Source organism: Podarcis tiliguerta (assembly GCF_965153285.1).
Source record: "Podarcis tiliguerta genome assembly, chromosome: 1".
Lineage (NCBI taxonomy): Eukaryota > Metazoa > Chordata > Lepidosauria > Squamata > Lacertidae > Podarcis > Podarcis tiliguerta.
The window spans coordinates 91,758,743-91,784,047 of NC_139534.1; the positions used below are offsets into that span (position 1 = coordinate 91,758,743).

General features: G+C 43.9%; 1 protein-coding gene across 4 annotated transcripts in view; it reads left to right on the plus strand.

Moving 5' to 3' along the window:
• Positions 1-2,277: 2,277 nt before the first annotated feature.
• Positions 2,278-25,305, plus strand: part of LOC310681947 (cytosolic phospholipase A2 epsilon-like) — a gene marked incomplete at its 5' end in the record, with an annotated part of 42,062 nt that continues 19,034 nt past the window's right edge. The window contains 11 exons of one of the 4 annotated variants that reach the window (XM_083450136.1): positions 2,278-2,442; positions 7,692-7,764; positions 8,936-9,072; positions 11,134-11,262; positions 13,080-13,120; positions 13,785-13,827; positions 15,244-15,301; positions 18,078-18,220; positions 19,052-19,138; positions 22,796-22,833; positions 23,351-23,486. In XM_083450136.1, coding sequence (XP_083306262.1) covers positions 2,413-2,442; positions 7,692-7,764; positions 8,936-9,072; positions 11,134-11,262; positions 13,080-13,120; positions 13,785-13,827; positions 15,244-15,301; positions 18,078-18,220; positions 19,052-19,138; positions 22,796-22,833; positions 23,351-23,486 — 915 coding nt within the window. Of the gene's footprint in view, positions 2,495-7,685; positions 7,765-8,935; positions 9,073-11,133; positions 11,263-13,079; positions 13,121-13,784; positions 13,828-15,243; positions 15,302-18,077; positions 18,221-19,051; positions 19,139-22,795; positions 22,834-23,350; positions 23,487-25,305 lie in introns of those variants that run through there. The other 3 variants (XM_083450138.1, XM_083450139.1, XM_083450137.1) reach the window with 3 other exon arrangements.

Sequence of the window (25,305 nt, forward strand, 5' to 3'; positions counted from 1 at the left end):
GTGTTTTTAATATTCTGTTGGGAGCCACCCAGAATGGCTGGGTGTCAGGGGTTCAGGAGCAGAGTCACAGGAGAGGGAGGAAGTGGAGAGCGAGGGGGAGGAGTCCGAAGGAAATGTCAGCGAAGACAGCAGTCCGAGGTCTCTGAGTCTCTCCAGTGACTCGGAAGATTCACAGAGAGGGGCCCCCATAGTCAGGGCAAGGGGAGTGCCCAGGGGGGCACCTCGGGAAGAAGGGGCCAGAGGGGACTCAGAGAGTAGCAGCTGGAAATCCGGACCAGCGTCCCCCCCAGAGCGCAGTAGGGGGGAGGAGTCCCAGGCATCGGGATCAGGGGGCGCGCGGGCAGCGGGAGAACGTGAGGCAGGAGGGACCACACCCTCATCAGGGAGCGAGGAAACGGTCATCAGGAAAGTTAAACGCGCGCGCGCGCCAAGTTTAAATGTACAGGAGGGCGGCAAGGTGGGCAGCCCGGGTAGGGAGCCAGGTCCTAAAGCCCGCCGAAGAGAGGGGGAGGAGTCAGAGGGGTCAACGTCTGCCTCAGAAGAGTCCCGGAGGGAGGAGACCCCGGGGGGTAGTAGGACCCAGAGGAAGAGAGAGAGAAGGAAGAGGTGGAGTAAGATTAGAGTCTTAAACTGGTGCGCAGGGGGCGGAGACTCAGACGGAGCTTCGCCGGTCTAGAGTCCAGATGTAGGGCTGGGACGCTGAGGCTTTGAAATGGAATCTATTCTTCAATAAAGACTTTGATACTTTACTACCGGCTAGCGTTGGTCCTTGGTGAGCTGGGACCCGGAGCCAGCCCTGACACTGGGGAAACCCAGCCGAATGGGAAGGGTATAAATAATAAATTATTATTATAAGACTGGAATTAAGAGATTCCCTCCTCCTGCCTGGCACATGCATACAGATACTTTGACATGGAAAGATGACCATCCAGCAAGGGAGATCCATGCACAGAGCCTGGGGAGGTGTGCATTTATAGCATCTGGTGGCGCTGTGGGTTAAACCACAGAGCCTGGGACTTGCCGATCAGAAGGTCAGTGGTTCGAATCCCCATGACGGGGTGAGCTCCCGTTGCTCAGTCCCTGCTCCTGCCAACTTAGTAGTTCAAAAGCACGTCAAAGTGCAAGTAGATAAATAGGTACCGCTCCAGCGGGAAGGTAAACAGCGTTTCCGTGCGCTGCTGTGGTTCGCCAGAAGTGGCTTAGTTATGCTGGCCACATGACCTGGAAACTGTATGCCGACTCCCTTGGCCTATAGCGCGAGATGAGCGCCGCAACCTCAGAGTCGTCCGCAACTGGACCTAATGGTCAGGGGTCCCTTTACCTTTTTACATGACTAACAATGCTCACCCTTCCAGACCCTGCTGCTCAGAGCCACTATGGCATAGTGGTTAGAGAGTTAGAATAGGATCTAGGGTTCAAATCCTCACTCCACCATGAAGTTCACTGGGGAGCCTTGAACCACTTGCCAACTCTCAGTCTAGCTTACTTCACAGGGTTGTAAGGGTGATATGGAGATGGAGAGAGCCACTTACACCGCCTTGAGTTTCTTGGAGGAAATGTGGCATATAGGTAAAGGTAAAGGTACCCCTGCCCGTATGGGCCAGTCTTGACAGACTCTAGGGTTGTGCACTCATCTCACTCTAGAGGCCGGGAGCCAGCGCTGTCCGGAGACACTTCCGGGTCACGTGGCCAGCGTGACAAGCTGCATCTGGCGAGCCAGAGCCGCACACGGAATGCCGTTTACCTTCCCGCTAGTAAGCGGTCCCTATTTATCTACTTGCACCCGGGGGTGCTTTCGAACTGCTCGGTTGGCAGGCGCTGGGACCGAGCGACGGGAGCGTACCCCGCCGCAGGGATTCGAACCGCCGACCTTTCGATCGGCAAGCCCTAGGCGCTGAGGCTTTTACCCACAGCGCCACCCGTGTCCCGTGGCATATAAGAGACATGCAATAATAAACAAATATAATTAAATAAAAAGGACAGCTCTTGAGGACATAGTTTCAGCCAGTTTAACCCGGGAGAGAGGACATTCATTTCTGATCCAAATCTGTGTTAGGAAAACACATGCATATTGTATTTCAAAAGAAAACTGGAGGGTGGAAGGAGATGAAATAGTGTAGTTTAGAAGGAAAAGGAACACCTGTTCTTAGGAACTTCATTGCACCAGCTCTAGCACATTTAAAGACACTTCACGCTGACTCTTGTTCCGCATAGCAACGTAACAACGGAGGTGGGAGGGAATATTTTTTTGTTTCTGAAACCAGAGGGTGTGTGGCTCTGAATCACTTTTGAAACAGGCGTTTATCCACCTCTGCCGGTTTAAAGCCTGAAAAATGTGTGTGAATATTTACAGTCTTATCCTTGGCTCCATCGAGAACATTTAGCCTGCACAAACTTGCACGGAAAACAATAATGGAAGCATGTGGAAGTTTATCACATCTGGTAAGCGTCATGGGTATTCCGGTTCAGATAGGCGGAGCAAAAAGCAGATCGTGTATGTTCTTTTCTTTCATTATAAAATTGTGGTGCATTTGTTGCTGTTTGTTAGCATATACATACTACAAAATGACATTGGTTTTGTACCAATTAACTAGGGAATGACAGCAGGAGCAACTTGTTGTGCTCACATTCTCCTGCATGGTGTTCTATAGGCATGTTTCATTATGGGATGCTGGTCTTTGGTCTGATTCAGCAGGGCTCTTCTTGTGGCTGAGGATTCTGTTCCATGAGTCTTTGCCTGCCCCCCCAGATTACAGTTTGCAATATTCCTTGGGGACAGAAAATCATTGTTCAACCAATTCATGCTTTAAGTCTCAAGGTATGTCACAGTGAATAGGCTTGTTTTTATTTTGGTTCTTTTGTCTTTGTTCTTTTTAGTTTTTATTGTGTTTTCTTTGAATAGTGGGGCAGCTGCTCAGCTAAAATCAGGAGAACACGAGACTCTTAATCTCAGGTTTGTGGGTTTGAGCCCTTTGAAGGGCAAAAAAAATATTGTATTGCAGGGGGTTGGAGTAGATGACCCTTGTGGTCCCTTCCATATGTTTGATTCTGCGATTTTGTTATCTTTAAAGTCATTAGCAGTCTAGGCATTGTGGTGGGATACAAATTATAAATAAATTAGGATAGTGGGGAATGGGTTTCCCCCCCCTCTTGGATAGAAAGGATGTAAAGTATTGGCTTTGAGTGTGGCATTTAAACTGCTAAATGGTCTGAGCCTAGGATGCCAGAAGCAGGATCTCCTCTGTGTAGACCATTCTAGTTTTGAGATCTTTTTTCTAGATGACACCAAAAACAAGAAAAATTCAGAGGCTGTTTTCTAGAACATTTTAGAAGAGTGGGGAGGAGAAAGACTTACATACGCAACATACATTTAAAGCACTCCCGCAAAAGAAAAAAAAATCCTGTGAACTTAAGTTTGTTAAGAGTGCTAGAAACTGTAGCTCTGTGAGGGGTAAATTTCTTTCCCAGGAATTTTGTAGCAGGTGTGCGTGTGCTTTAAATATATGGAGCATACACAGTTAAAATACGTATTTTTAGAGGGACTTAGTTGTGACTATTAACTAAGAGTATTTCACAGATGCTGTGACTTGGCTGCATTTTTACGTTTTGTTTGTTAATTTCCCTTGGTGGTTTGTCGGCAATAAACTTTTTTTTATCATTCTTAAAATTATAATTGATGTAGGGTTGCCATATTTTGAAGAGCAAAAAAGAGGACACACTGCATTCTCTCCCCGCCCCCCGAAAGTGCACATTACCACATGCTTGTTTTCCAGAAACATGGAAACCGACGGGATTTTCTGAATAAACTTGCTGACGCCTATGAGGCAAAGTTATTCTGCATAGTACATTTATTCCTCCCATTATACATATAAGCCTACAAGGAAATTCAAAATGGCCACTACTGAGCCAGCTTGTCTGTCCTTGCAGTCTCTACCTGCTGCCTCAGATTATTCAGCTGCTGACATGTCATCAGTTCCTTCCTGACGGTACAAACTAGGCAGAAACCCACATAATATCTGTGTAAACCTTCTATTAATTTATTTTTAAGTGCGAAGTTTCACATTTGGACACCATATTTCACCTTAAGGTTTCCAAAGTAAGCTATGTCAACATGGCGCTCATTTTTATTACAGTGCTTGGATCAGCCCGCGAAGCAAAAGGCACTGCAGTGAGACCTGTGAATGGAGGGGGGAGCAAGGTGTAGAAGTCAGCCACCCCCCCCCCCGGCTGCTCCGTGTGGCATCCGCCAGGCAGTGGCCTTGCGGGGCCATGTGTATGTGTATATGCATTGGCTATTGTGTACTTCATTGGCTCCCAGTACATTTCCGAACACAATTCAAAGTGTTGGTGCTGACCTTTAAAGCCCTAAACAGCCTTGGTCCTGTATACCTAAAGGAGTGTCTCCACCCCCATCGTTCAGCCCAGGCACTGAGATCCAGCGCCGAGGGCCTTCTGGCGGTTCCCTCATTGCAAGAAGTGAGGTTACAGGGAACCAGACAGAGGGCCTTCTCAGTAGTGGCACCCACCCTGTGGAATGCCCTCTCTTCAGATGTAAAGGAAATAAGCAGCTATCTTATCTTTAAAGGCAGCCCTGTTTAGGGAAGTTTTATTATTTAATGCTGTATTGTTTTGTATTTTGTATTGGAAGCTGCCCAGAGTGGCTGGGGAAACTCAGCCAGATGGGCGGGGTATAAATAAATTAGTAGTAGTAGCAGTAGTAGTAGTAGTAGTAGTAGTACCCATGTGTTTACACATTGGGGCATGTGAACCTGCTAGCTGCTGCCCCTTCTCTTGTCTTGGGAGGCCGTCGCAGAGCAGCAACATTTGTGAGGCTTCTCTTTCCTATTGCAAGCCCTCAGCCGCACCCCAAGACGGGAGGGTCAGCGCCGAAACCCCCTGGCCAGGCCCTCCACGATGCTCCAGAGAGGCAGGCGGGCGGGCAGGCGGCTACTTGACGAAATGGGATCCTGCATATTTAAGAGCCCCTTTGTCTCTGAAACATCCTAAAGCAGTGGTGGGTGTGTCCCGCTGGCTCCACATCGTCCAGTGCTGTGTGCAGTGGCAGGAGAGGGGGGAGCGTTGAGGAAGGATGGAATGGGGCGGGGTGAGAGAGTGTGGCTCCACATGGTGCTCTTCCCTGAGGTGGGGATGGAACCTGGCAAGCCAGGGGGGAGTGCGCAGGAGGATTAGCATGCTTGCCGAACGGTGCCATACTGTTACTCACGGTAACAGTAAAAGGGAGGGCTGGGAGGAAGAGGGGGTTGAGGAATGAGGAGGAAGAACAAAAGTGAGCTCCCTTTGCTCTGATGAACGGAGGAGGGCCGGATCCACAACGTCTGTTTGCTGCAAAGTTCAAGGAGGCTCTTGCACTAAAGGGGGCCGGTGATAACTTTGCTACCTCACAGACTCAGATTGGCTCCCCACAGCAGCCATGAGTGGGCTGTCTGACATGATGCTTAGATGCATGTAGTGTCCTTGTCACAAGGGAGTGCTTGTGTGGGACGGTTAGTTGAGGAAGAGGGAAAGGGGCCATGTTTAATTTGGGTGCTGCCTTTCTCTTTAAGTTAAAAAACCAAAAAACCCTGGCCATTCTGCCAAATTTAAAAAGACACACAGCAACCCTAATTGATGAAAATATATGAGTGGAACATAGTGGCAACAATTTCAAACCTAGGACCATTTGTTGTTGCTCTTGCCCTGACGTTATTTTGAATTATGTGAATGGGAACAAATAACAAAGATCTGTTGAGTAAAATTACACTATTATTTGCCTTTGCCACTCCTACGTCTTACTCTAAATGGTAGCAATTTTATAATTATTTCATAATTGAGGCACTAGTCGTTCCTAAGTGCAACAAGTGGATACACTTTCTTCTTAGCAGGGACTTGGAGCTTATCCACCCTTACTTTCCTGGAGGCTTCCAAGGCACAGTCCACGTTTTAAAGCTCCCTATTTGAGAGCTCTTTTTAGTGCTGGATCAAAGTAATCCACAGAAAACCCAAATTGCCATTTGTTGCGTGGGTTTTTGCAATAAGTGCTCTGGGGCAAAGAAAAGAGCTTTACAGCACAGGCCTGTGCCAGAAAAGCATGGGGCAAAATGTAAGTGTGGGTAAGCCCTCAGACTACGGGCACTTCAATCCTATTCTGCACTAGTACAGGCTTCTGTGCATTGCAATCTAGGGGAAGGAAAATTACTTACATGTAATCCCCAGTTGCTCCTGCCAACCTAGCAGTTCGAAAGTACATCAAAGTGCAAGTAGATAAATAGGTACCGCTCCGGCGGGAAGGTAAATGCCGTTTCCGTGCGCTGCTCTGGTTCACCAGAAGCGGCTTAGTTATGCCGGCCACATGACCCGGAAGCTGTACGCCAGCTCCCTCCGCCTGTAAAGCGAGATGAGCGCCGCAACCCCAGAGTTGTCCGTGACTGGACCTAACGGTCAGGGGTCCCTTTGTTGTTGTTGTTTAGTCGTTTAGTCGTGTCCGACTCTTCGTGACCCCATGGACCAGAGCACGCCAGGCACTCCTGTCTAGGTAAAGGGGTAAGGTGGTCCCTTTACCTTTACCTTAATCCCCAGTTGTATAGGAAAATTTGCTCTCATGAGCAGGGCTCTCATCTCCTAGGGGTGAGATTTCTATAGCCTAGCTCAGGGGTAGCTTGCATCATGATCTCCAGCTGTTCTTGGATTCAAACACCCAGCATGGCCAATGAATGATGGGAATTATAGTCCAACAACATCAGAAGGGAACCATGTTGGGTGCAATAGCTGCCTTCAAATATCTGAAAAGGTGTCAGCCACTAAGTAGGTGGAGTGAGATTTGTCTTCTATTGCTTCAGGGCAGGACTAGAAAGATCAGTCAGGTATTGCAAGGAAGTCAATTTCAGCTTAACATTACAAGAGGCTTCCTAACAGTAAAAGCTGACCAGCAGTGGAACAGACTGGGGACATGGCTAGAAGCTGGAGGGGATCCTATATTGAGAGGATTGGCCTGGATGACTTTCAGGGTCCCTTCGACTCTATGATTCACCCCCAGAGTTGTAGACAAAACTATGCCCAGACCATTCACTGTTCAAGATAACTTGCATCCAATGCCCCACTTCCTTGCATTGGTGTACATACCTGCTCTCAGAATACAGAGGATGAGACCATTAATGTTTATACCATTGAATTCTAAAATTAGCCAGAGATGGGGCAGTTGTATGCCTCTCCCAATAGCCATTAAAGGTAAAGGTAAAGGGACCCCTGACCATTAGGTCCAGTCGTAACCGACTCTGTGGTTGCGGCGCTCATCTCGCTTTATTGGCCGAGGGACCCAGCATACAGCTTCTGGGTCATGTGGCCAGCATGACTAAGCTGCTTCTGGAGAACCAGAGCAGGGCACGGAAATGCCGTTTACCTTCCCGCCAGAGCGATACCTATTTATTTACTTGCACTTTGACATGCTTTCGAACTGCTAGGTGGGTAGGAGCAGGGACCGAGCAACAGGAGCTCACCCTGTCACGGGGATTCGAACCACCGACCTTCTGATCGGCAAGTCCTAGGCTCTGTGGTTTAACCCACAGCGCCACCCGCGTCCCACTTTAATAGTCGTCTGTGGTTTTTGCCTGCTCAGGTCTTCTTTCCTCATCACTTTGATTCCCTGCTTTCAATCCACATTTTCATGTTGACTTTTGTACACCATTTGCATGCAGGTAGAAACATCACCTTGTTGTCTGCTTAGTGTAAGAGTGATCAGAGCAAGGAATCTCCGGCGAGCAGATACCCGTAAGTAGCTTTTCTATTCCTTTGTGGTGGGCTGGAATGCAGTGAGACTACGGTGCCCAATACGGCTTTAACAGGCCAATCTTTTACTGAAAAGGAAAAGGCAATTACCCTGACCCTTGGCTGGGGCTGATGGGAACTGGAGTCCAACAACTTTCAAACAGCCACTGGTTCCTCATCCCTGTGTTGGAATATTGATACTGGACATTTCACTTAATATGATGTTGTGAATTTTCCGCAAATTCTAATTAACTAAATCTGCATGCTGCACTTTAAATAATCAGGGATAATAGGAGTTGTAATACATGGAAAGAAGCAGAAGTCCCAGTAAAGGAAGAATGGATACAAAAACATGGGGAATATGCAGAAATGGTGAAACCTACCGGAAGAATAAGAAATCAAGATAACAAACTTTTTATAAAAGAATAGAAATGGTTTATTGAATATTTGCAGATAAATTGTAAACAGATAAAAACATTAGCAGGGTTACATATTGTAATAACCTGCAGTTTTATAAGAGTATATATTTACAGTAGATAATTAAATGAGGAAAATAAATGAATTTGGATCTGCAGAAGATATTAAAAAATAAATTTAAGGAATCGCAGAAAGAAGGGGAAGGAAGTCAAATTTTGAAATATTAAATGAATTGTAAAATAAATAAAATGTATAAATTTGAAAAGTATAAATAAAAAAAACTATAAAAAGGAGTTGTAATACAGTGACACCTGGAAGGCCACAGAATCCCTACCTGTGTTCAAACAGAGAATTTTTTGAAAGGATATTTGCCAACATTGGGTATGAATTAATTCTGTACAGATATCAGCCCAATGCACAAAGTGATATATATATATACCTGTTAAAAATATAGTTGCAAGATATACAGTGGTACCTCGGGTTGCATACGCTTCAGGTTACATACACTTCAGGTTACAGACTCCGTTACCCCAGAAATAGTACCTCGGGTTAAGAACTTTGCTTCAGGATGAGAACAGAAATCGCTGGCTGGTGGCACAGCGGCAGCAGGAGGCCCCTTTAGCTAAAGTGGTGCTTCAGGTTAAGAACAGTTTCAGGTTAAGAACGGACCTCCGGAACGAATTAAGTACGTAACCAGAGGTACCACTGTATTATATCAGCTATCACACAGTTAAAGTGCTACTTTCTCTCCCAACAGTAAGCCATACTGATTGCTATTTGACCCTATGGCTGCCAACGGCTTCTTCTGAAAGGTTCCAGACAAAGACTGTTCAAAATTCTAAAGACCCAGTCTGGAACGAAACTTTCCATTTCATGGTCCAGAGCAAAGTGAAGGTCAGAAACCGATGGTCACTCCTTGTTGGTATATCATAATCTCACTGAAAGTGATTTCTTGTGAATTTGAAACATGCCTTGATTTGTAGAAGATCACCAGCTCACAGAACTGAGCAGTAGAGTTCTGACGTTAGTGTCATGACACAACCTGGCACAATAGGGCAGTTGGTGTTGCTGTGCCTGTTGCGGCTTTGCGCCAATTCTAATAAATGCATACAGTCTTCCACAAATCCTATTTTATGCGAATGATTGCTTCTTTGAAAGAATCACCAGTCTTCTCCCTAATGTGTGAGTTTTCCATGTGCAGGGAAATTTGGATGCATGGATGATTTCAGATGAGCAGTCACTCACGCACATAGGCTCACATAAATATTTGAATTTGCTTCCAGGACTGATTTAAATTTGACAGTAGCCCTAAACAGTGGCAGAGCTTCATGCAGGCTGGGGCGGGGCTGGCTTGCATCCCAGGGGCATGGCACACCGCCACAGGGGTGTGGCGCCCAGCGCGGGTGGGGTGGCAGCCGCGATGGCACCCCACCGAGATCATGCTGCGGGGGCAGTGCACTCCCCCCGCACTCCTCTTCCTCTGCCAGTGGCCGTAAAGAAGATCCCAAAAGTACCGTATTTTTTGCCCTATAGGACGCACTTTTTCCCTTCCAAAAATGAAGGGGAAATGTGTGTGCATCCTATGGGGCGAATGCAGGCTTTCGCTGAAGCCTGGAGAGCGAGAGGGGTTGGTGCACACCGGCCCCTCTCGCTCTCCAGGCTTCAGGAAGCTATCCACAAGCCTGGGGAGCCAGCGGGAGTTCCCGCCGGGCTCCCACGGCTTGTGCAGAGCTGCCTCTATCCCGAAGCCTGGGCGCGCTGAGCAGTCGTGCCCAGGCTTCGGGTAGCTCTGCGCAAGCCGTGGGAGCCCTCCCATGGCTTGCACAGAGCTGCCTCTATCCCGAAGCCTGGGCGCGCTGAGCAGTCGCGCCCGGGCTTCGGGTAGCTCTCCGCAAGCCATGGGAGGGCTCCCACGGCTTGCGGAGAGCAGCCTGTTCTGGGGGCTGGGGTCGGGGAAGCTCGGGCTTCCCCCGCCTCAGCCCTGCGCCTGGGGGGGAAAAAATATTTTTTCCCCCTTTATTTCCCCCCCAAAAAACTAGGTGTGCCCTATGGGCCGGTGCGCCCTATGGGGCAAAAAATAAGGTACTTATTCAGGTTATGCACATAGTTGGTTTAACATTTAAAATGCTTTATTCCATGCACTGGCTACATGCATGAAATGTCTACACAACTTCATCATACATCATTAGTGCAAGACTGTTGCATATGACTGGGATGAGTCAGTACACAGGGACCTTACATGATTGCCACCTCATTTAGAACAGTCCTTAGATATGCCATAGGTCAAGTGGGGAAGGCGTGGGTCAGCAGTTTCCCAAGGTCCAAAGACCACAGAAGCAATGAAGCTGTTGATGGAATCATAGAATCATAGAATCATAGAGTTGGAAGAGACCACAAGGGCCATCGAGTCCAACCCCCTGCCAAGCAGGAAACACCATCAGAGCACTCCTGACATATGGTTGTCAAGCCTCTGCTTAAAGACCTCCAAAGAAGGAGACTCCACCACACTCCTTGGCAGCAAATTCCACTGTCGAACAGCTCTTACTGTCAGGAAGTTCTTCCTAATGTTTAGGTGGAATCTTCTTTCTTGTAGTTTGGATCCATTGCTCCGTATCCGCTTCTCTGGAGCAGCAAAAAACAACCTTTCTCCCTCCTCTATGTGACATCCTTTTATATATTTGAACATGGCTATCATATCACCCCTTAACCTCCTCTTCTCCAGGCTAAACATGCCTATTTTTGAAAGAGCAGGGAATTGAAGGTAAATGTACCCCATGCCTAATTTATATTCCCAATTACCCAACTCTTTCCTAAATTGAACATGTTTGGTCTCTTCTTGCATGGAATTCCATGCCATTGTAAAATGTTTTCCTTTTCGGTCTGGGGTATACAGAACTGTAGGAAAGCTGTACAGTTCTTTTAGCATTTATTTATAGGTCTTTTCTCTCCTATCAGAACATGCTGGAGCTGAGTGTCTTCGATGAGGATGACTGCCAAGACGAACAACTTTTCACGATTCGCTTTGATATAGCTGGACTCCCACTAAATGAAAAAGTGCTCTTGTCCTTTAAGTCCAATCCAAAGGTCTGTATAAGCAGAAAGAATGTTTAACAGGGCAATCCTATGCATGTTCACTCAGAAGTTCAGTAAAAAATTACTCACCAATAAGCTGGTTTAGCCCAATGAGAAAGGAAGTATCATTATTAAGTGGAACTTGTTTCTGAGTAAACATGTTTAAGATTGTACTGTGATGTGAATAGTATTTGTTGCATGAAATGTCTAAATTCCAGAATTCACAATCTTGATAGGTAATTAAGTAAAATAACTTAGCTGTAATGTGTGTATTATTTAGGGATACAAGGGATTTTGATTTGGTTTGTGTTTTAGTATGAACCCACCTAACTGGCCCTTTCTGAAACAAATCTTGAACCAAAATGCACCTATCCTTTCAAATTCACACTTCTCTGAATTTTGTGAATCAGTTCTCCAGTAAGATATTGATGCAGAAATGTGCATATAGGGAAAGAGGGGGGGCTAAAAATGCCTATATTTGTGAAAATAATGTACAAAAATGAGTTGTATTAGGGGAAATTGCTTACAAAGATGAGTATATTGGGTAAAATTGCATACATAAATATGTATAATGGGAGAAATCATACAAAATGCTGAAAAAATTTCAACGCTGACAAATTTTCAGCAACGAAAAATCACAGGATAATACAGAAATGGGGCAAAGTAAACATAAGACTTTCTCATGTTTATGAACAGGTGTACATCCATATCTGTGCTACATGTAGTTTGGTTTTATAGTGCTCTCTTGCAATACAGATGCAAAACACACACACACACACACACACACACACACACACACACACAAAACCCATTGCCCCAATCCAGCTCTGGTACCATTCACAAGGAAGTTGGCTCTCCAAGCTGGATGAGAAACAGTTTGTCAAGCAAGATGAGGTACATGCAGTTTTCTTCTTTAATCCAGAGTCTTGTGCTGTATGCATGCATACCTTTAAATAAGCTAAATTTCCAGCTATCAGCTGTTCAGGAGAGGAAACTAGTCCTTCATCCACCACAGCTCTCCTTCCCCAACAAGAACTGATAGATAGATTTGGGCCTTGGCGATCAGGGAAGTTCAGGGGTGCATAGTACTAAATAAAATATGTGTTTGTGGGAGGGGGGGTTATCTTGTATTTTTATCTTGTGAACCACACTGAGATCTTTTGGTGAAGATCAAAATTTAATAAATCTAATAAAACGACAACAACAACAACAACAACATACTAGCCAAAGTAACCCATGGGAAATTTAAATGTATTTAAATGTATTTAAATGATTTTAATGGAACTAGGTTGCACCTAAAAAGTTGGTGAGAAAGGAAACATTGTCAAACTAAAGAATTTTGGTATATAGAAAATAAATGGTGATCAAAAGAGGAAAACATGATTATAATTCACATGCCTTTTCCCAACCTCATCATTCCCCCTTCTAATTTTCCATGACAACTGTCACACATGTGGCTATGAGGAATTGCTGACAGTATATGTCAGGTCTCACTAGTCTGCAGTTACATACAGTGGTACCTTGGTTTTCAGACATAATCTGTTCTGGAAGACCATTCGAGTTCTGAAACGTTCAAAAGCCAAGGCACAAAGGGCGGTCTGCAAATTTAATAGAGAAAATTGGGGGGGGGGGACCCCCAGTGGAAGCCGTTCAACTTCTGAGGTGCGTTCAAAAACAGAAGCATTTACTTCCAGGTTTTCAGCGTTCGAAAACCAAAACGTTCGACTTCCAAGACGTTCGAAAACCAAGGCACCACTGTATTTTGTAGTCTAGCAGCGCAGAATCTGTTATTAAAAGGGTTTAATTCACTGACCACCCTCTTATTTCAGGATCAAGAGGAGCTGGAGGTGGAATTTGAGTTACGAAACAGGTGAGTAAATTCAGATATTACAGATTACTGAAAGCAACATGCCTTACCCTTCTGATAACCAGAATGTAAATCCATAAAAATGAGTTAATTATTAGAACTCAGGGAACATTGTCAACATTACTCCCAATGACAGCAAAAGAAACATGTATTAATGCTCCAGGCCTGGCCAGCATTTTGACAAAGCCCCATAAGAAATGTTGTATTTTTTAATTTCCCAGGCTACAACAGCAAAGCTATGGTATCTGGTATGGGGAAGGAGAATCAAAAGCAGAGAAGTTGTCAAATTCAAAGCCTTACTGAGCTCATGCCAGCAGACTGGAAAGTCAAGTCAAGTCAAGTAACCTTTATTGGCATCACATAGGAACATTCAGAATACAAACAGAATAAATAGGCCAGTGTGGTCTCGTTGCCATCTCAACAGTACAGGACTGGAAAGTGTATTTTTCTTTATTTTTTTCTCCTTCTGCCAGCGTTGAAAATAAAAAGATTTTCTGAAGGGAAAATAAGTATGGCAGCAAACTTGCCCTCACACCCTTCAAGGACCCCTCTTGCTCTCTCTGCTGTTGAACACTGACAGCACCTCAGCAATAGTTCCATTTTCAAGAGGAACATAAACATTTTATTACATGAATGTATATTCATTTATATTCCATTTATTTTTCAGTTTGAGTGTTCCTGAAACCATTGTTACGAATGGAACTCTTGTGGTAATTTTGTTATTTTCTGTCTGCTTTCTTGTACTTTAGATATACAGTGCAAGGGAAACAAAGAGATTATAAATTATATCAAAGTTAATGAATTATTATATACTCTCTGAGACAGGAATAGTATAAAACTGAACATAATTTTCCTACTGAGCCATCAGGCATCTTCTCCTGTATGGGATGCTTAATTAATTGAGGGTTCAGTTGAAGTTATCATGGCCTTTCCAAGCATGTGATAAACCCTATGGATACTTATTTCTGGAATAAGTCCAGTTGAAAGAGGTTTATTGCAGCCCTAGTAAAAATATATAATCTAAGGAACAGGTTACTAAATGTGACAATATATTGATAAATCCAATCATTATTTTTAATCCAGTCAAGTGTGGGTAATATGTCATTGGTCATTCCTGATAAATTTACTGTCCATTTGGATTTGAGCCTGACTGAATAGGTCCCAGCAGAACCTAGCTTAGCCCTATTGGATGTATTCCCTGTTGCTTTAACCACAGACATTGGGTTTTTGTTCCTTTGAGAATTTAAAATATTGGCAAATATAAATACCATCCATAATACATTTGTCTGTTCTTCATGGATTGAGGTTCTGAAATTAAACATTCCATAAAAATTGTGATCCAGGTGGCAAGCCTATGGCCACAACTTTCTTACTTGCTTCCTTTTAAAAAAAATGCTCTTCTTGTTAAAAAAAATTAAATCAATACATTGGTTACAAACTAAGTTGTAGGTGCGTAGGCTCATTAATTTCAGTGAGTTTGGTTGTAAATTGCTTTGGGTTGCTTTGGGCAAGATGAAGCGACTAACAAATTTAATAAATAATAAAAAAATTTAAATGGGTTTAATTAAGTGGCGCTGTGGTGTAAACCACTGAGCCTAGAGCTTGCCGATCAGAAGGTCAGTGGTTCGAATCCCAGCGACGGGGTGAGCTCCCATTGTTCGGTCCCAACTCCTTCTCACCTAGCACTTCGAAAGCACGTCAAAGTGCAAGTAGATAAATAGGTACCGCTTCAGTGGGAAGGTAAACGGCATTTCCGTGCACTGCTCTGGTTTGCCAGAAGTGGCTTAGTCATGCTGGCCAATGACCCGGAAGCTGTCTGCAGACAAATGCCGGCTCCCTTGGCCTGTAAAGCGAGATGCGCGCCGCAACCTCAGAGTCGTCTGTGACTGGTACCTTTACTTTTACCTTTAAGTCTGAATTGTAATCAAACACTATATAAAATTATTTCAGAATCCTTGTATTTTCTGTACTGTACTGTATTTGTTTCAGTCATTCAATTTTGAAAGGGATTGATTATTATGCCCCCCTCCAAATGCTAACTTTTAGATGGCAAAGAAAGTAATAAAAGGAAGTTTCAACTAGATTCTAAAGTTTCAATGTTCTTCTGTCTTCTTGTATGCCTACAGGCTCGTGAAGTTTGTTGTTTGGAATTTGAAGTAGAGAAGAAAAAAAGACAGAAATCAAGTAAGATTTTCATCATAGTAATAATGGTTTCTCTAATTTTCAACCAGTAATAATTATTTTGAAGAATGTTTAAAATGAATTAACACCATTGTTTTAAATATATAGAATGCCTAGTAAAACTTACCTAATCTTATATAAAGCCTAGCTCTCTTAAGTTGATATTTCTTCATACTGTATCTTTCATCAATATATTCTGATCATTACATTTCTCCTTAGAATCATAGAATCATAGAATCATAGAGTTGGAAGAGACCACAAGGGCCATCGAGTCCAACCCCCTGCCAAGCAGGAAACACCATCAGAGCACTCCTGACATATGGTTGTCAAGCCTCTGCTTAAAGACCTCCAAAGAAGGAGACTCCACCACACTCCTTGGCAGCAAATTCCACTGTCGGACAGCTCTTACTGTCAGGAAGTTCTTCCTAATGTTTAGGTGGAATCTTCTTTCTTGTAGTTTGTATCCATTGCTCCGTGTCCGCTTCTCTGGAGCAGCAGAAAACAACCTTTCTCCCTCCTCTATGTGACATCCTTTTATATATTTGAACATGGCTATCATATCACCCCTTAACCTCCTCTTCTCCAGGCTAAACATGCCCAGCTCCCTTAGCCGATCCTCATAAGGCATTGTTTCCAGGCCTTTGACCATTTTGGTTGCCCTCCTCTGTACACGTTCTAGTTTGTCAGTGTCCTTCTTGAACTGTGGTGCCCAGAACTGGACACAGTACTCCAGGTGAGGTCTGACCAGAGCAGAATACAGTGGCACTATAACTTCCCTTGATCTAGATGCTATACTCCTATTGATGCAGCCCAGAATTGCATTGGCTTTTTTAGCTGCCGCGTCACACTGTTGGCTCATGTTAAGTTTGTGGTCAACCAAGACTCCTAGATCCTTTTCACATGTACTGCTCTCAAGCCAGGTGTCACCCATCTTGTATTTGTGCCTCTCATTTTTTTTGCCCAAGTGCAATACTTTACATTTCTCCCTGTTAAAATTCATCTTGTTTGTTTTGGCCCAGTTCTCTAATCTGTCAAGGTCGTTTTGAAGTGTGATCCTGTCTTCTGGGGTGTTAGCCACCCCTCCCAGTTTGGTGTCATCTGCAAATTTGATCAGGATGCCCTTGAGTCCATCATCCAAGTCGTTGATAAAGATGTTGAATAAGACCGGGCCCAATACAGAACCCTGTGGCACCCCACTAGTCACTCTTCTCCAGGATGAAGAGGAACCATTGATGAGCACCCTTTGGGTCCGGTCAGTCAGCCAGTTACAAATCCACTGAGTGGTAGCATAGTCAAGACCGCATTTTACCAGCTTCTTTACAAGAATATCATGGGGCACCTTGTCAAATGCCTTGCTGAAATCAAGGTAGACTACATCCACTGCGTTCCCTTCATCTACCAGGCTTGTAATTCTGTCAAAAAATGAGATCAGGTTAGTCTGACATGACTTATTTTTCAGAAATCCATGCTGACTATTGGTGATCACAGCATTCCTTTCTAGGTGCTCACAGATTGTTTGCTTAATGATCTGCTCCAGAATCTTCCCTGGTATTGATGTTAGACTGACTGGGCGGTAATTATTTGGGTCCTCTCTTTTCCCCTTTTTGAAAATAGGGACAACATTTGCCCTCCTCCAGTCTGCCGGGACTTCGCCTGTTCTCCAGGAATTGATTAGCCACATCACACACTCCAACTTTTGCAAGGCTAATATATCCCATACATATTTCTCTTGATCCAGCAAGGGAGCTTTGTTTATACAGGCTGTGCACAAATGAAGATTCACCTCTAAGACTACAAACCTATGCGCACTTACTTGAGATCAAGTCCCACTGAACTCATTGACACCTCTGAGCAGAGCTTTTTTTTATGGTGGTACGCATACCCCTAAACATTTTGTGAATCCAAGTTTGGCCTCATTGAGGGGCAGTATTTCAATATGCATAGGAAAATGAGAGTACCCTAAACATTTATATTTTTTTTTTAGAAAAAAAGCACTGCCTCTGAGTATACATGGAGAGGATTGTGCTGTGAATGTGCCTTTGCATTCAAAGAGTATTGCTCACCTGCTGGGTGAACGAATATTTATGATGGATGGGAATGCAATGAGCAAGGCAAATTCAATAAGGAGCTGTATATATATTTCACTGTTCGTATAGTTTTTGTTCTGAGTCTTGTTGTTTAGTCGTTTAGTCGTGTCTGACTCTTCGTGACCCCATGGACCAGAGCACGCCAGGCACTTCTGTCTTCCACTGCCTCCCACAGTTTAGTCAAACTCATGCTGGTAGCTTCGAGAACACTGTCCAACCATCTCGTCCTCTGTTGTCCCCTTCTTCTTGTGCCCTCCATCTTTTCCAACATCGGGGTCTTTTCCAGGGAGTCTCCTCTTCTCATGAAGTGGCCAAAGTATTGGAGCCTCAGCTTCACGATCTGTCCTTCCAGTGAGCACGCAGGGCTGATTTCCTTAAGAATGGATAGGTTTGATCTTCTTGCAGTCCATGGCACTCTCTAGAGTCTCCTCCAGCACTATAATTCAAAAGCATCAATTCTTCAGTGATCAGCCTTCTTTCACTTCCATACATCACTACTGGGAAAACCATAGCTGAGTATTAGCATGGTACAATAACAAGGCCAAATTAACTATCGGAGCAAGTAATATATAAATTAGTGATGTGGATGCCATTAAGAAATCTGATTTTTGCAGAGGCCCACTTTGAGTTTAGCACAAAAAGTTATTGCAAGCAACAGACCTGTCATGAACATTTTCCCTTCTTTCTTTCAGAATGTGAACTATCCCTTATGATGAAAGGATCCCATGAAGGATACCAGGAGCTTAGTTCAGGCCAGTCCTCATTCCACTATGCCAAATATAAGTACCCAACAATGGATGTTAAACTACCGAAGAAGGATCTAGATTATGCCTTTGTACGTAATTCATCAGCCGAACACTAAGGGCTTATCCACACTTCCAATTGGTCCCACTCTTTCTGGGCCTGCACTTAAAATCTCTGTGTCTGAGTGGTTTTGTGTTTGTTTTGTCCCAGAGCTTTCCCCCATTATAACCTGCTCAATTGGAGCAAACATCCATTCAGATTTTGCATGGATTGTCATTTGCTCCAATTGAGCTTTAAAGAGTGGGTTTTAATGGGGAAAGCTGCAGAGCAAAAAAAAAAAAGGGGGGGGGAGATGTGCTCAGACATGGAGCTCAGACCATGCCTAGAAAGAGAGGAGGAAATGTAAGTGTGCATAAACCCTAATGATAAAAAGGTTCATTTTTTTCATTGATGTTTTATTTCCGGGGGGGGGGGGGGGGACAGGGGATTAATTGTGAAAGCCACTCTGAGAATATATATCATGTGTATACTAAAGGGAGAAGCATACAGGTTTTTTAAAATAAAAAGATACGGATGAGCAGACTTTGTAAATGGACTTCCCCCAACCGTCCGGAGCAGAATATAAAGGTGTGCAGAAGGATGCTGGAGGGTGGAGTTGCCATATTTCAAACAGTGAAAATCCAGACGGAAAAGCTGTGGAGCACTGCCAATATGGCCTGCCATATGGACTTTCCCAGACATTTTACCGATTTTCACCCAGACACTGATTGACCACCCTACCGGAGGGAGAAGTGGAAACTGAAATCCTGTTGCATAAGTGGAAGTTCTTTCTCCTTAGGTGCAAACAGCATTGGATAAAATCCTAGACATGCAACTTTGCACTCTTTCTCATAGAAACATGTGGGTTTTCTTCTTCTTCCAGGGGCCAAGCTCTTATAACAGGAAAGAAAGATCCCTCAGAGTGGATATAAATTCACTTCCTACCAGCAAGAAAATAGTGCTCGCAGAGGTGAGAATCAGTTGCTGTCCTCCTGAATATTGCTTTGAATGGATTCTTTTGGAAGAGAAATAGCCATCATTGCTTGCTTCCATAATCTACAGCATAAGGGGCCAGTTTATCGTTGTCATTGTTAATTGTTAATATAATGATTAGGTAGACTGTGGCCTCTGCATCATGGACAAGGCCATATGTACAACGCAGTAAAAAAGATTTCAATTCCAAAGTAAAATTCCAAAGCTATCTAAATCCTTCAGTCTGAATCAATTATTGATTTATGGCTTATTGAATCACTTGCTTCTTATTTTGTTGCTTTTGAGGAATAATGAAACAATGTAAAAGGATCTAACTATTTATAACTATTTATGCATCTTTGCTCTGGCAGTTTTAAATCTTTTAACATATTGCTTAACTAACAAATATGATAAAAGTCCTTTTTTTAAAAAAAAAATATCTAAATTCTGAGTAGAAATTGTAGAAAGAAGGAAGAACTTCCCCTTTATTTATGATTCCCAGAAAGGCAAATTTATCGACATGTTTCAATATGGGGTGAATATAAATTTAATCAATTAATTCATGAGTCACCCAGAAGCTAGTTTATTGATTGTTACAGTCTTAATTGGTTGATAGACACTGTTGTACAGTTTCATTTGGTCTGCAATATTAAGGAAACCAAACCAATTTACACCTCCTGGATTAATGCACTGATCAGAATATAATTAACCTTCAGTTTTCTCACTTCCATGTATTAAAATGTGTACATTGGGGGCAGGGGGGGAGTATGCAAAAAGGTATTTTGTGATAAAATGCATATTTAAATATTAATTTCAATGCAGATTTTAAGAGGGGATCGCATCTTAATGTGGAAATGGGATGGAATGGATTTGTGACTAACCACATGGGATACCAACACAGACCAGCAACAGACTGATCCATCCCTGTTATGTCATAAAGTGGGTTGCCTAGCCAATTGAAATAATTGTTAGAAATTATAGCATTTCTTTCACCCTTTAGCTCCATCTAGCTCTAGTCATGCAAAATCAAGATACTAACGTTTGCTTAGCTGCTTGAGAACATAGAAGGGGATTTGCATTGGAATGTGTATCCCATTCAAAGTAATATAGCCTGTATAGAAGAGGGATGGGAAATCTCAAGTACAGCCCTCCAGGTCTCTCTGCTCAGCCTGTGGGACTCTCCCCAGGCTGCGCACCTCACAGGCCTTATTATCCTCAAGTACAGTATCTTCTTGTACAGAATGTGTTCTGTAACTGTGGTAATGCCTCTTATCTAGATGAAGGACAGAGAGGTGTGTGTGGGTGTAAATGGCTCACTTTTGCATAATGTAGCCTACTGTACAAAGGCCATGTCAATTGCTGCATCCGCTGTTGGCTTCTAGGCCATATAATAATAATAATAATAATAATTTTTTATTTATACCCCGCCCTCCCCAGCCAAGACCGGGCTCAGAGCGGCTTACAAGCAATAATAAAAACAAGATGAATGATTACAACTTAAAAACAAAAGTAAAATACAACATTAAAATAATGGAACATTAAAATATTAAAATGTAGCCTCATCGCAGGAGGAGAAGGAAAAGAAAAAAGAAAGAGAGGGAGGGAGGGAATCAAATTGGCTCCAAGCCAAAGGCCAGGTGGAACAACTCTGCCTTACAGGCCCTGCGGAAAGAAATCAGATCCTGCAGGGCCCTGGTCTCATGAGGCAGAGCATTCCACCAGGCCGGAGCCAGAGTTGAAAAGGCCCTGGCTCTGGTTGAAGCCAATCTAACTTCCTTAGGGCCTGGGACCACTAGGCTGTTGTTATTTATGGACCTTGAGGAATATAGAAGGTTGTTCATGAGACAATGTGACTCTGAGACTGGAAAAAGTTCCTCACCCCTGTATCCTCCTTTCAATATTTATCTGAATTTGTGTTAAGATTTATGCCCAAGGTTTCCAACCCAGTAAGTGGAATGTTTGAACCTAAGAACCCTTTCCGAGACAAACCAAAGAACTATCTAAACCAGCATTCTGTTATCACAGTGGCCAACCAGATTCTGATGGGAAGCCCACTCACAGGTGGGGACTGTGCTGTTGTGCTCAGGTGCTGCTTTCGGGCATCTGATTGGTCATGGTAAAAACAGGATGCTGGATTAGACAGGCCATTGGCTCAATCCAGCAGGCTCTTCTTATGTTCTTAGAACCTAAGTGCAACCACATTCTCCCCATTTGTGATGCCCAGAAACCGGTACACTGAAGATGGAACATGGTTAAGAGCAAGTGATAGGCTTATTCTCAAGGAATTGAGAATAAGTCTTGACTATGCTACCACTCAGTGAATTTGTAACTGGCTGACTGACCGGACCCAAAGGGTGCTCATCAATGGTTCCTCTTCATCCTGGAGAAGAGTGACTAGTGGGGTGCCACAGGGTTCTGTCTTGGGCCCGGTCTTATTCAACATCTTTATCAACGACTTGGATGATGGACTCAAGGGCATCCTGATCAAATTTGCAGATGACACCAAACTGGGAGGGGTGGCTAACACCCCAGAAGACAGGATCACACTTCAAAACGACCTTGACAGATTAGAGAACTGGGCCAAAACAAACAAGATGAATTTTAACAGGGAGAAATGTAAAGTATTGCACTTGGGCAAAAAAAATGAGAGGCACAAATACAAGATGGGTGACACCTGGCTTGAGAGCAGTACATGTGAAAAGGATCTAGGAGTCTTGGTTGACCACAAACTTAACATGAGCCAACAGTGTGACGCGGCAGCTAAAAAAGCCAATGCAATTCTGGGCTGCATCAATAGGAGTATAGCATCTAGATCAAGGGAAGTTATAGTGCCACTGTATTCTGCCCTGGTCAGACCTCACCTGGAGTACTGTGTCCAGTTCTGGGCACCACAGTTCAAGAAGGTCACTGACAAACTGGAACGTGTACAGAGGAGGGCAACCAAAATGGTCAAAGGCCTGGAAACAATGCCTTATGAGGATCGGCTAAGGGAGCTGGGCATGTTTAGCCTGGAGAAGAGGAGGTTAAGGGGTGATATGATAGCCATGTTCAAATATATAAAAGGATGTCACATAGAGGAGGGAGAAAGGTTGTTTTCTGCTGCTCCAGAGAAGCGGACACGGAGCAATGGATACAAACTACAAGAAAGAAGATTCCACCTAAACATTAGGAAGAACTTCCTGACAGTAAGAGCTGTTCGACAGTGGAATTTGCTGCCAAGGAGTGTGGTGGAGTCTCCTTCTTTGGAGGTCTTTAAGCAGAGGCTTGACAACCATATGTCAGGAGTGCTCTGATGGTGTTTCCTGCTTGGCAGGGGGTTGGACTCGATGACCCTTGTGGTCTCTTCCAACTCTATGATTCTATGATTCTATGAATTCTCTAATCCTCTTTTAAAGCTACACAGGATGGTGGTGAATTCTGGTGCCTCTTTTTCTAAAAGAATAGCACTGATGGTGGCCCATCACTACATCATGTGTGAGTGAATTTCATACTGAATAAGTATATTTTTTGTCTTTCTTGAATCTTCCAAAAGAATTCTGTTTACATGCATGCATCTTCAGAACTGACTCAGGGCATCTATGCACCTTGTTTCAAAGGGAGGCAATATATTCCTAGGAGTGAAATTTGTGTTTGCATTCTGTTTTTGTTTTTTCAGAATAAAAAAATGGCATTGCATGTGAAAACAGAAGTCTGGTAAGAGATCCTTCCTGTGTTGGATAGCTATAATCTTAACTATTTTTCTACTTGTCTGTCTGTTGGAGAAATATTCTTACAGGAGATTAGCCATGTGTTCAGGATATTAGTCATTTGTATGCAGTATGAGCACTGTACCTAACATTTATTGAATAAACAGAGTTTGCATCTATATAACAAGAGTCACATTTTATACAGAGAGGGCTGATGTACCCTATAGCTTTAGAGTTCTAGTAAGCCACACTTTTGTGGTGTCGTTCTGCTTAGTCTTTTTAATCGAAATCACTGCTGTGTAAAAACCACCACATAAGCCTTGCTGCCTTGTGAAAGCAAATGACTTGATGCCCCATGAGGCTTCGCCTGCCACACATTTTGTTAATTGGTCAGCTCAGGGATGTTGGCAAGCAGTCTCTAAGCTTGACTCTTGGATGAGTAGCACCTTTTAAAAGTTCTGAAACAGATTCTGAGATACAATATGCCTGTGTTCCCCCTACCACCTTCTGTGTGGCTATTCCAGCCAGACTGACCTAGATGTGCGCTTGGGATATGGCCTTTGTACACAGGAGCAAGATTTCTTGTGCAAAAGGCAGAAGATTGTTGCTGGGGCGTTGAAAAATGTTCTCAAACTAGAAAAGGATCTGCAGGATCATGAGGTACGTGATGCAGAACTCTGGCTATCGCTGCTGTATGAATTATCACAATATGTGGAACGGAAATTGCAGAGAGAGTCTGGGAGCAAGAATAATGTGTGTCATGGTCAGCACACCACTGTGGTAGCCTCCCATACAAAGTTGCTTTCCTGTTCTCTGCAGTGATTTAGTGTTACGTTGTCAGAGTGCTGCATCTGAACTGGCCACTGTGCGCACGAGGAATAATTCAACAACGATGCCATCTTTTCCAAGGCTTGAGTAAACGCTGAATTTTCCAAGCAACTGCCCAAAGCGGTATCACATTCATGCCATTATTCATTCATTCATGTGCCCTGCTGAAATTGGCTTAGTCGCCCATTCTAATTTCTCGTCCTCTGAGATGAAAGCAAGCATAATAAAATGCAGGCTAAAAGGGCTGCAGCTCAATAGCATAACATCTGCTTGCATGCAGAAGTTCCCAGGTTCAGTCCTTGGCATTTCCAAGTACCGTATTTTTTGCTCTATAGGACTCACCGGACCATAAGACGCACCTAGTTTTAGAGGGGGAGAACACGGAAAAAAATTATCTCCCTCTCTGCGCAGCGCCCCTTCAGCAAAGTGGCAGGAGGAACGGAGCCCCTTCCATTTCTCCTCCTGCTTCGCTGAAGGGGTGCTGCGCAGAGAGGGAAAGCTGCGCAGCGCCTCTCCAGCGAAGCGAAGCCAGGAGAGCAAGAGGGATCGGTGTGCACTGATCCCTTTTGCTCTCCTGGCTTCAGCGAAAGCAACACAAAGCCTCCGGAGTCTTCTGGTGACTATCCCTGAAGCCATGGAGCCTGTATTCGCTCCATAAGACGCACACACATTTCCCCTTAATTTTTGGAGAGGAAAAAGTGTGTCTTATAGAGCGAAAAATACGGTATTATTTATTTATTAAATTTGCATTCTGGACTCTGAGGTCCAGCTCCGAGGGCCTTCTGGAGGTTCCCTCCCAATGAGAAGTGAGGTTACAGGGAACCAGGCAGAGGCAGAGGGCCTTCTCGGTAGTATCACAAGGAATGAGAGCTCACCATAGCACATGTATTTTTCTTGCATCTGACTACTTCGCTCAGATTGCTGTGCTGCCTTTAACCCTATTGACCTCATTAGACTGAAGAAGAAACTAGTTAGTAAGTTCTCCGCCACTGAAAACAGCAGCCTTGAATCTGCTCCTCTTTTTCGCCTCTTTTTCGCCTTGTGACATTTTATCGTGTTTTTAATTTTCTGTTGAGAGCCGCCCAGAGTGGCTGGGGAAACCCAGCCAGATGGGTGGGGTATAAATAATAAATCCCACAGCGGGATCCCAAAGATCCCACAGAACAGAAAAATACATAATGAGAATTCAAAATACATAATAAAAACGAAACAATAACCTCCCTCCCACAAACACATTTTAAAAGCCATAGAGTGTTATTCAGCCGAAAGCCTGGTTGATGAGAAACGTTTTTGCATGGTGCTGAGAAATATTCAGTGCAGGTTCCAGGTGAGCCTCTATGGGAAGGGCATTCTACAAATAGGACTGGGAGTGTCTCCAGTCTGAAACCACAGAGAGAGATACCATGGGCCCATTGAGTTCAGTATTTTCTACCCTGACTGACAGGGACTCTCCAATGGTTGATATGTTTTGATATTCCTGACACACTGGGCATACTGAATGTTTCAATAAACATTTCCACTTTTAGCATCAATTGGAGGCTTCCCATTTTTCCTTTGACTTTTTCGGCTTCTTGTTGTTGCCCCTTCCTTTGCATGTTCTGCTGATCTCGACAACACCAGTGGTGATGACATTTAATAATAGTTATTATCT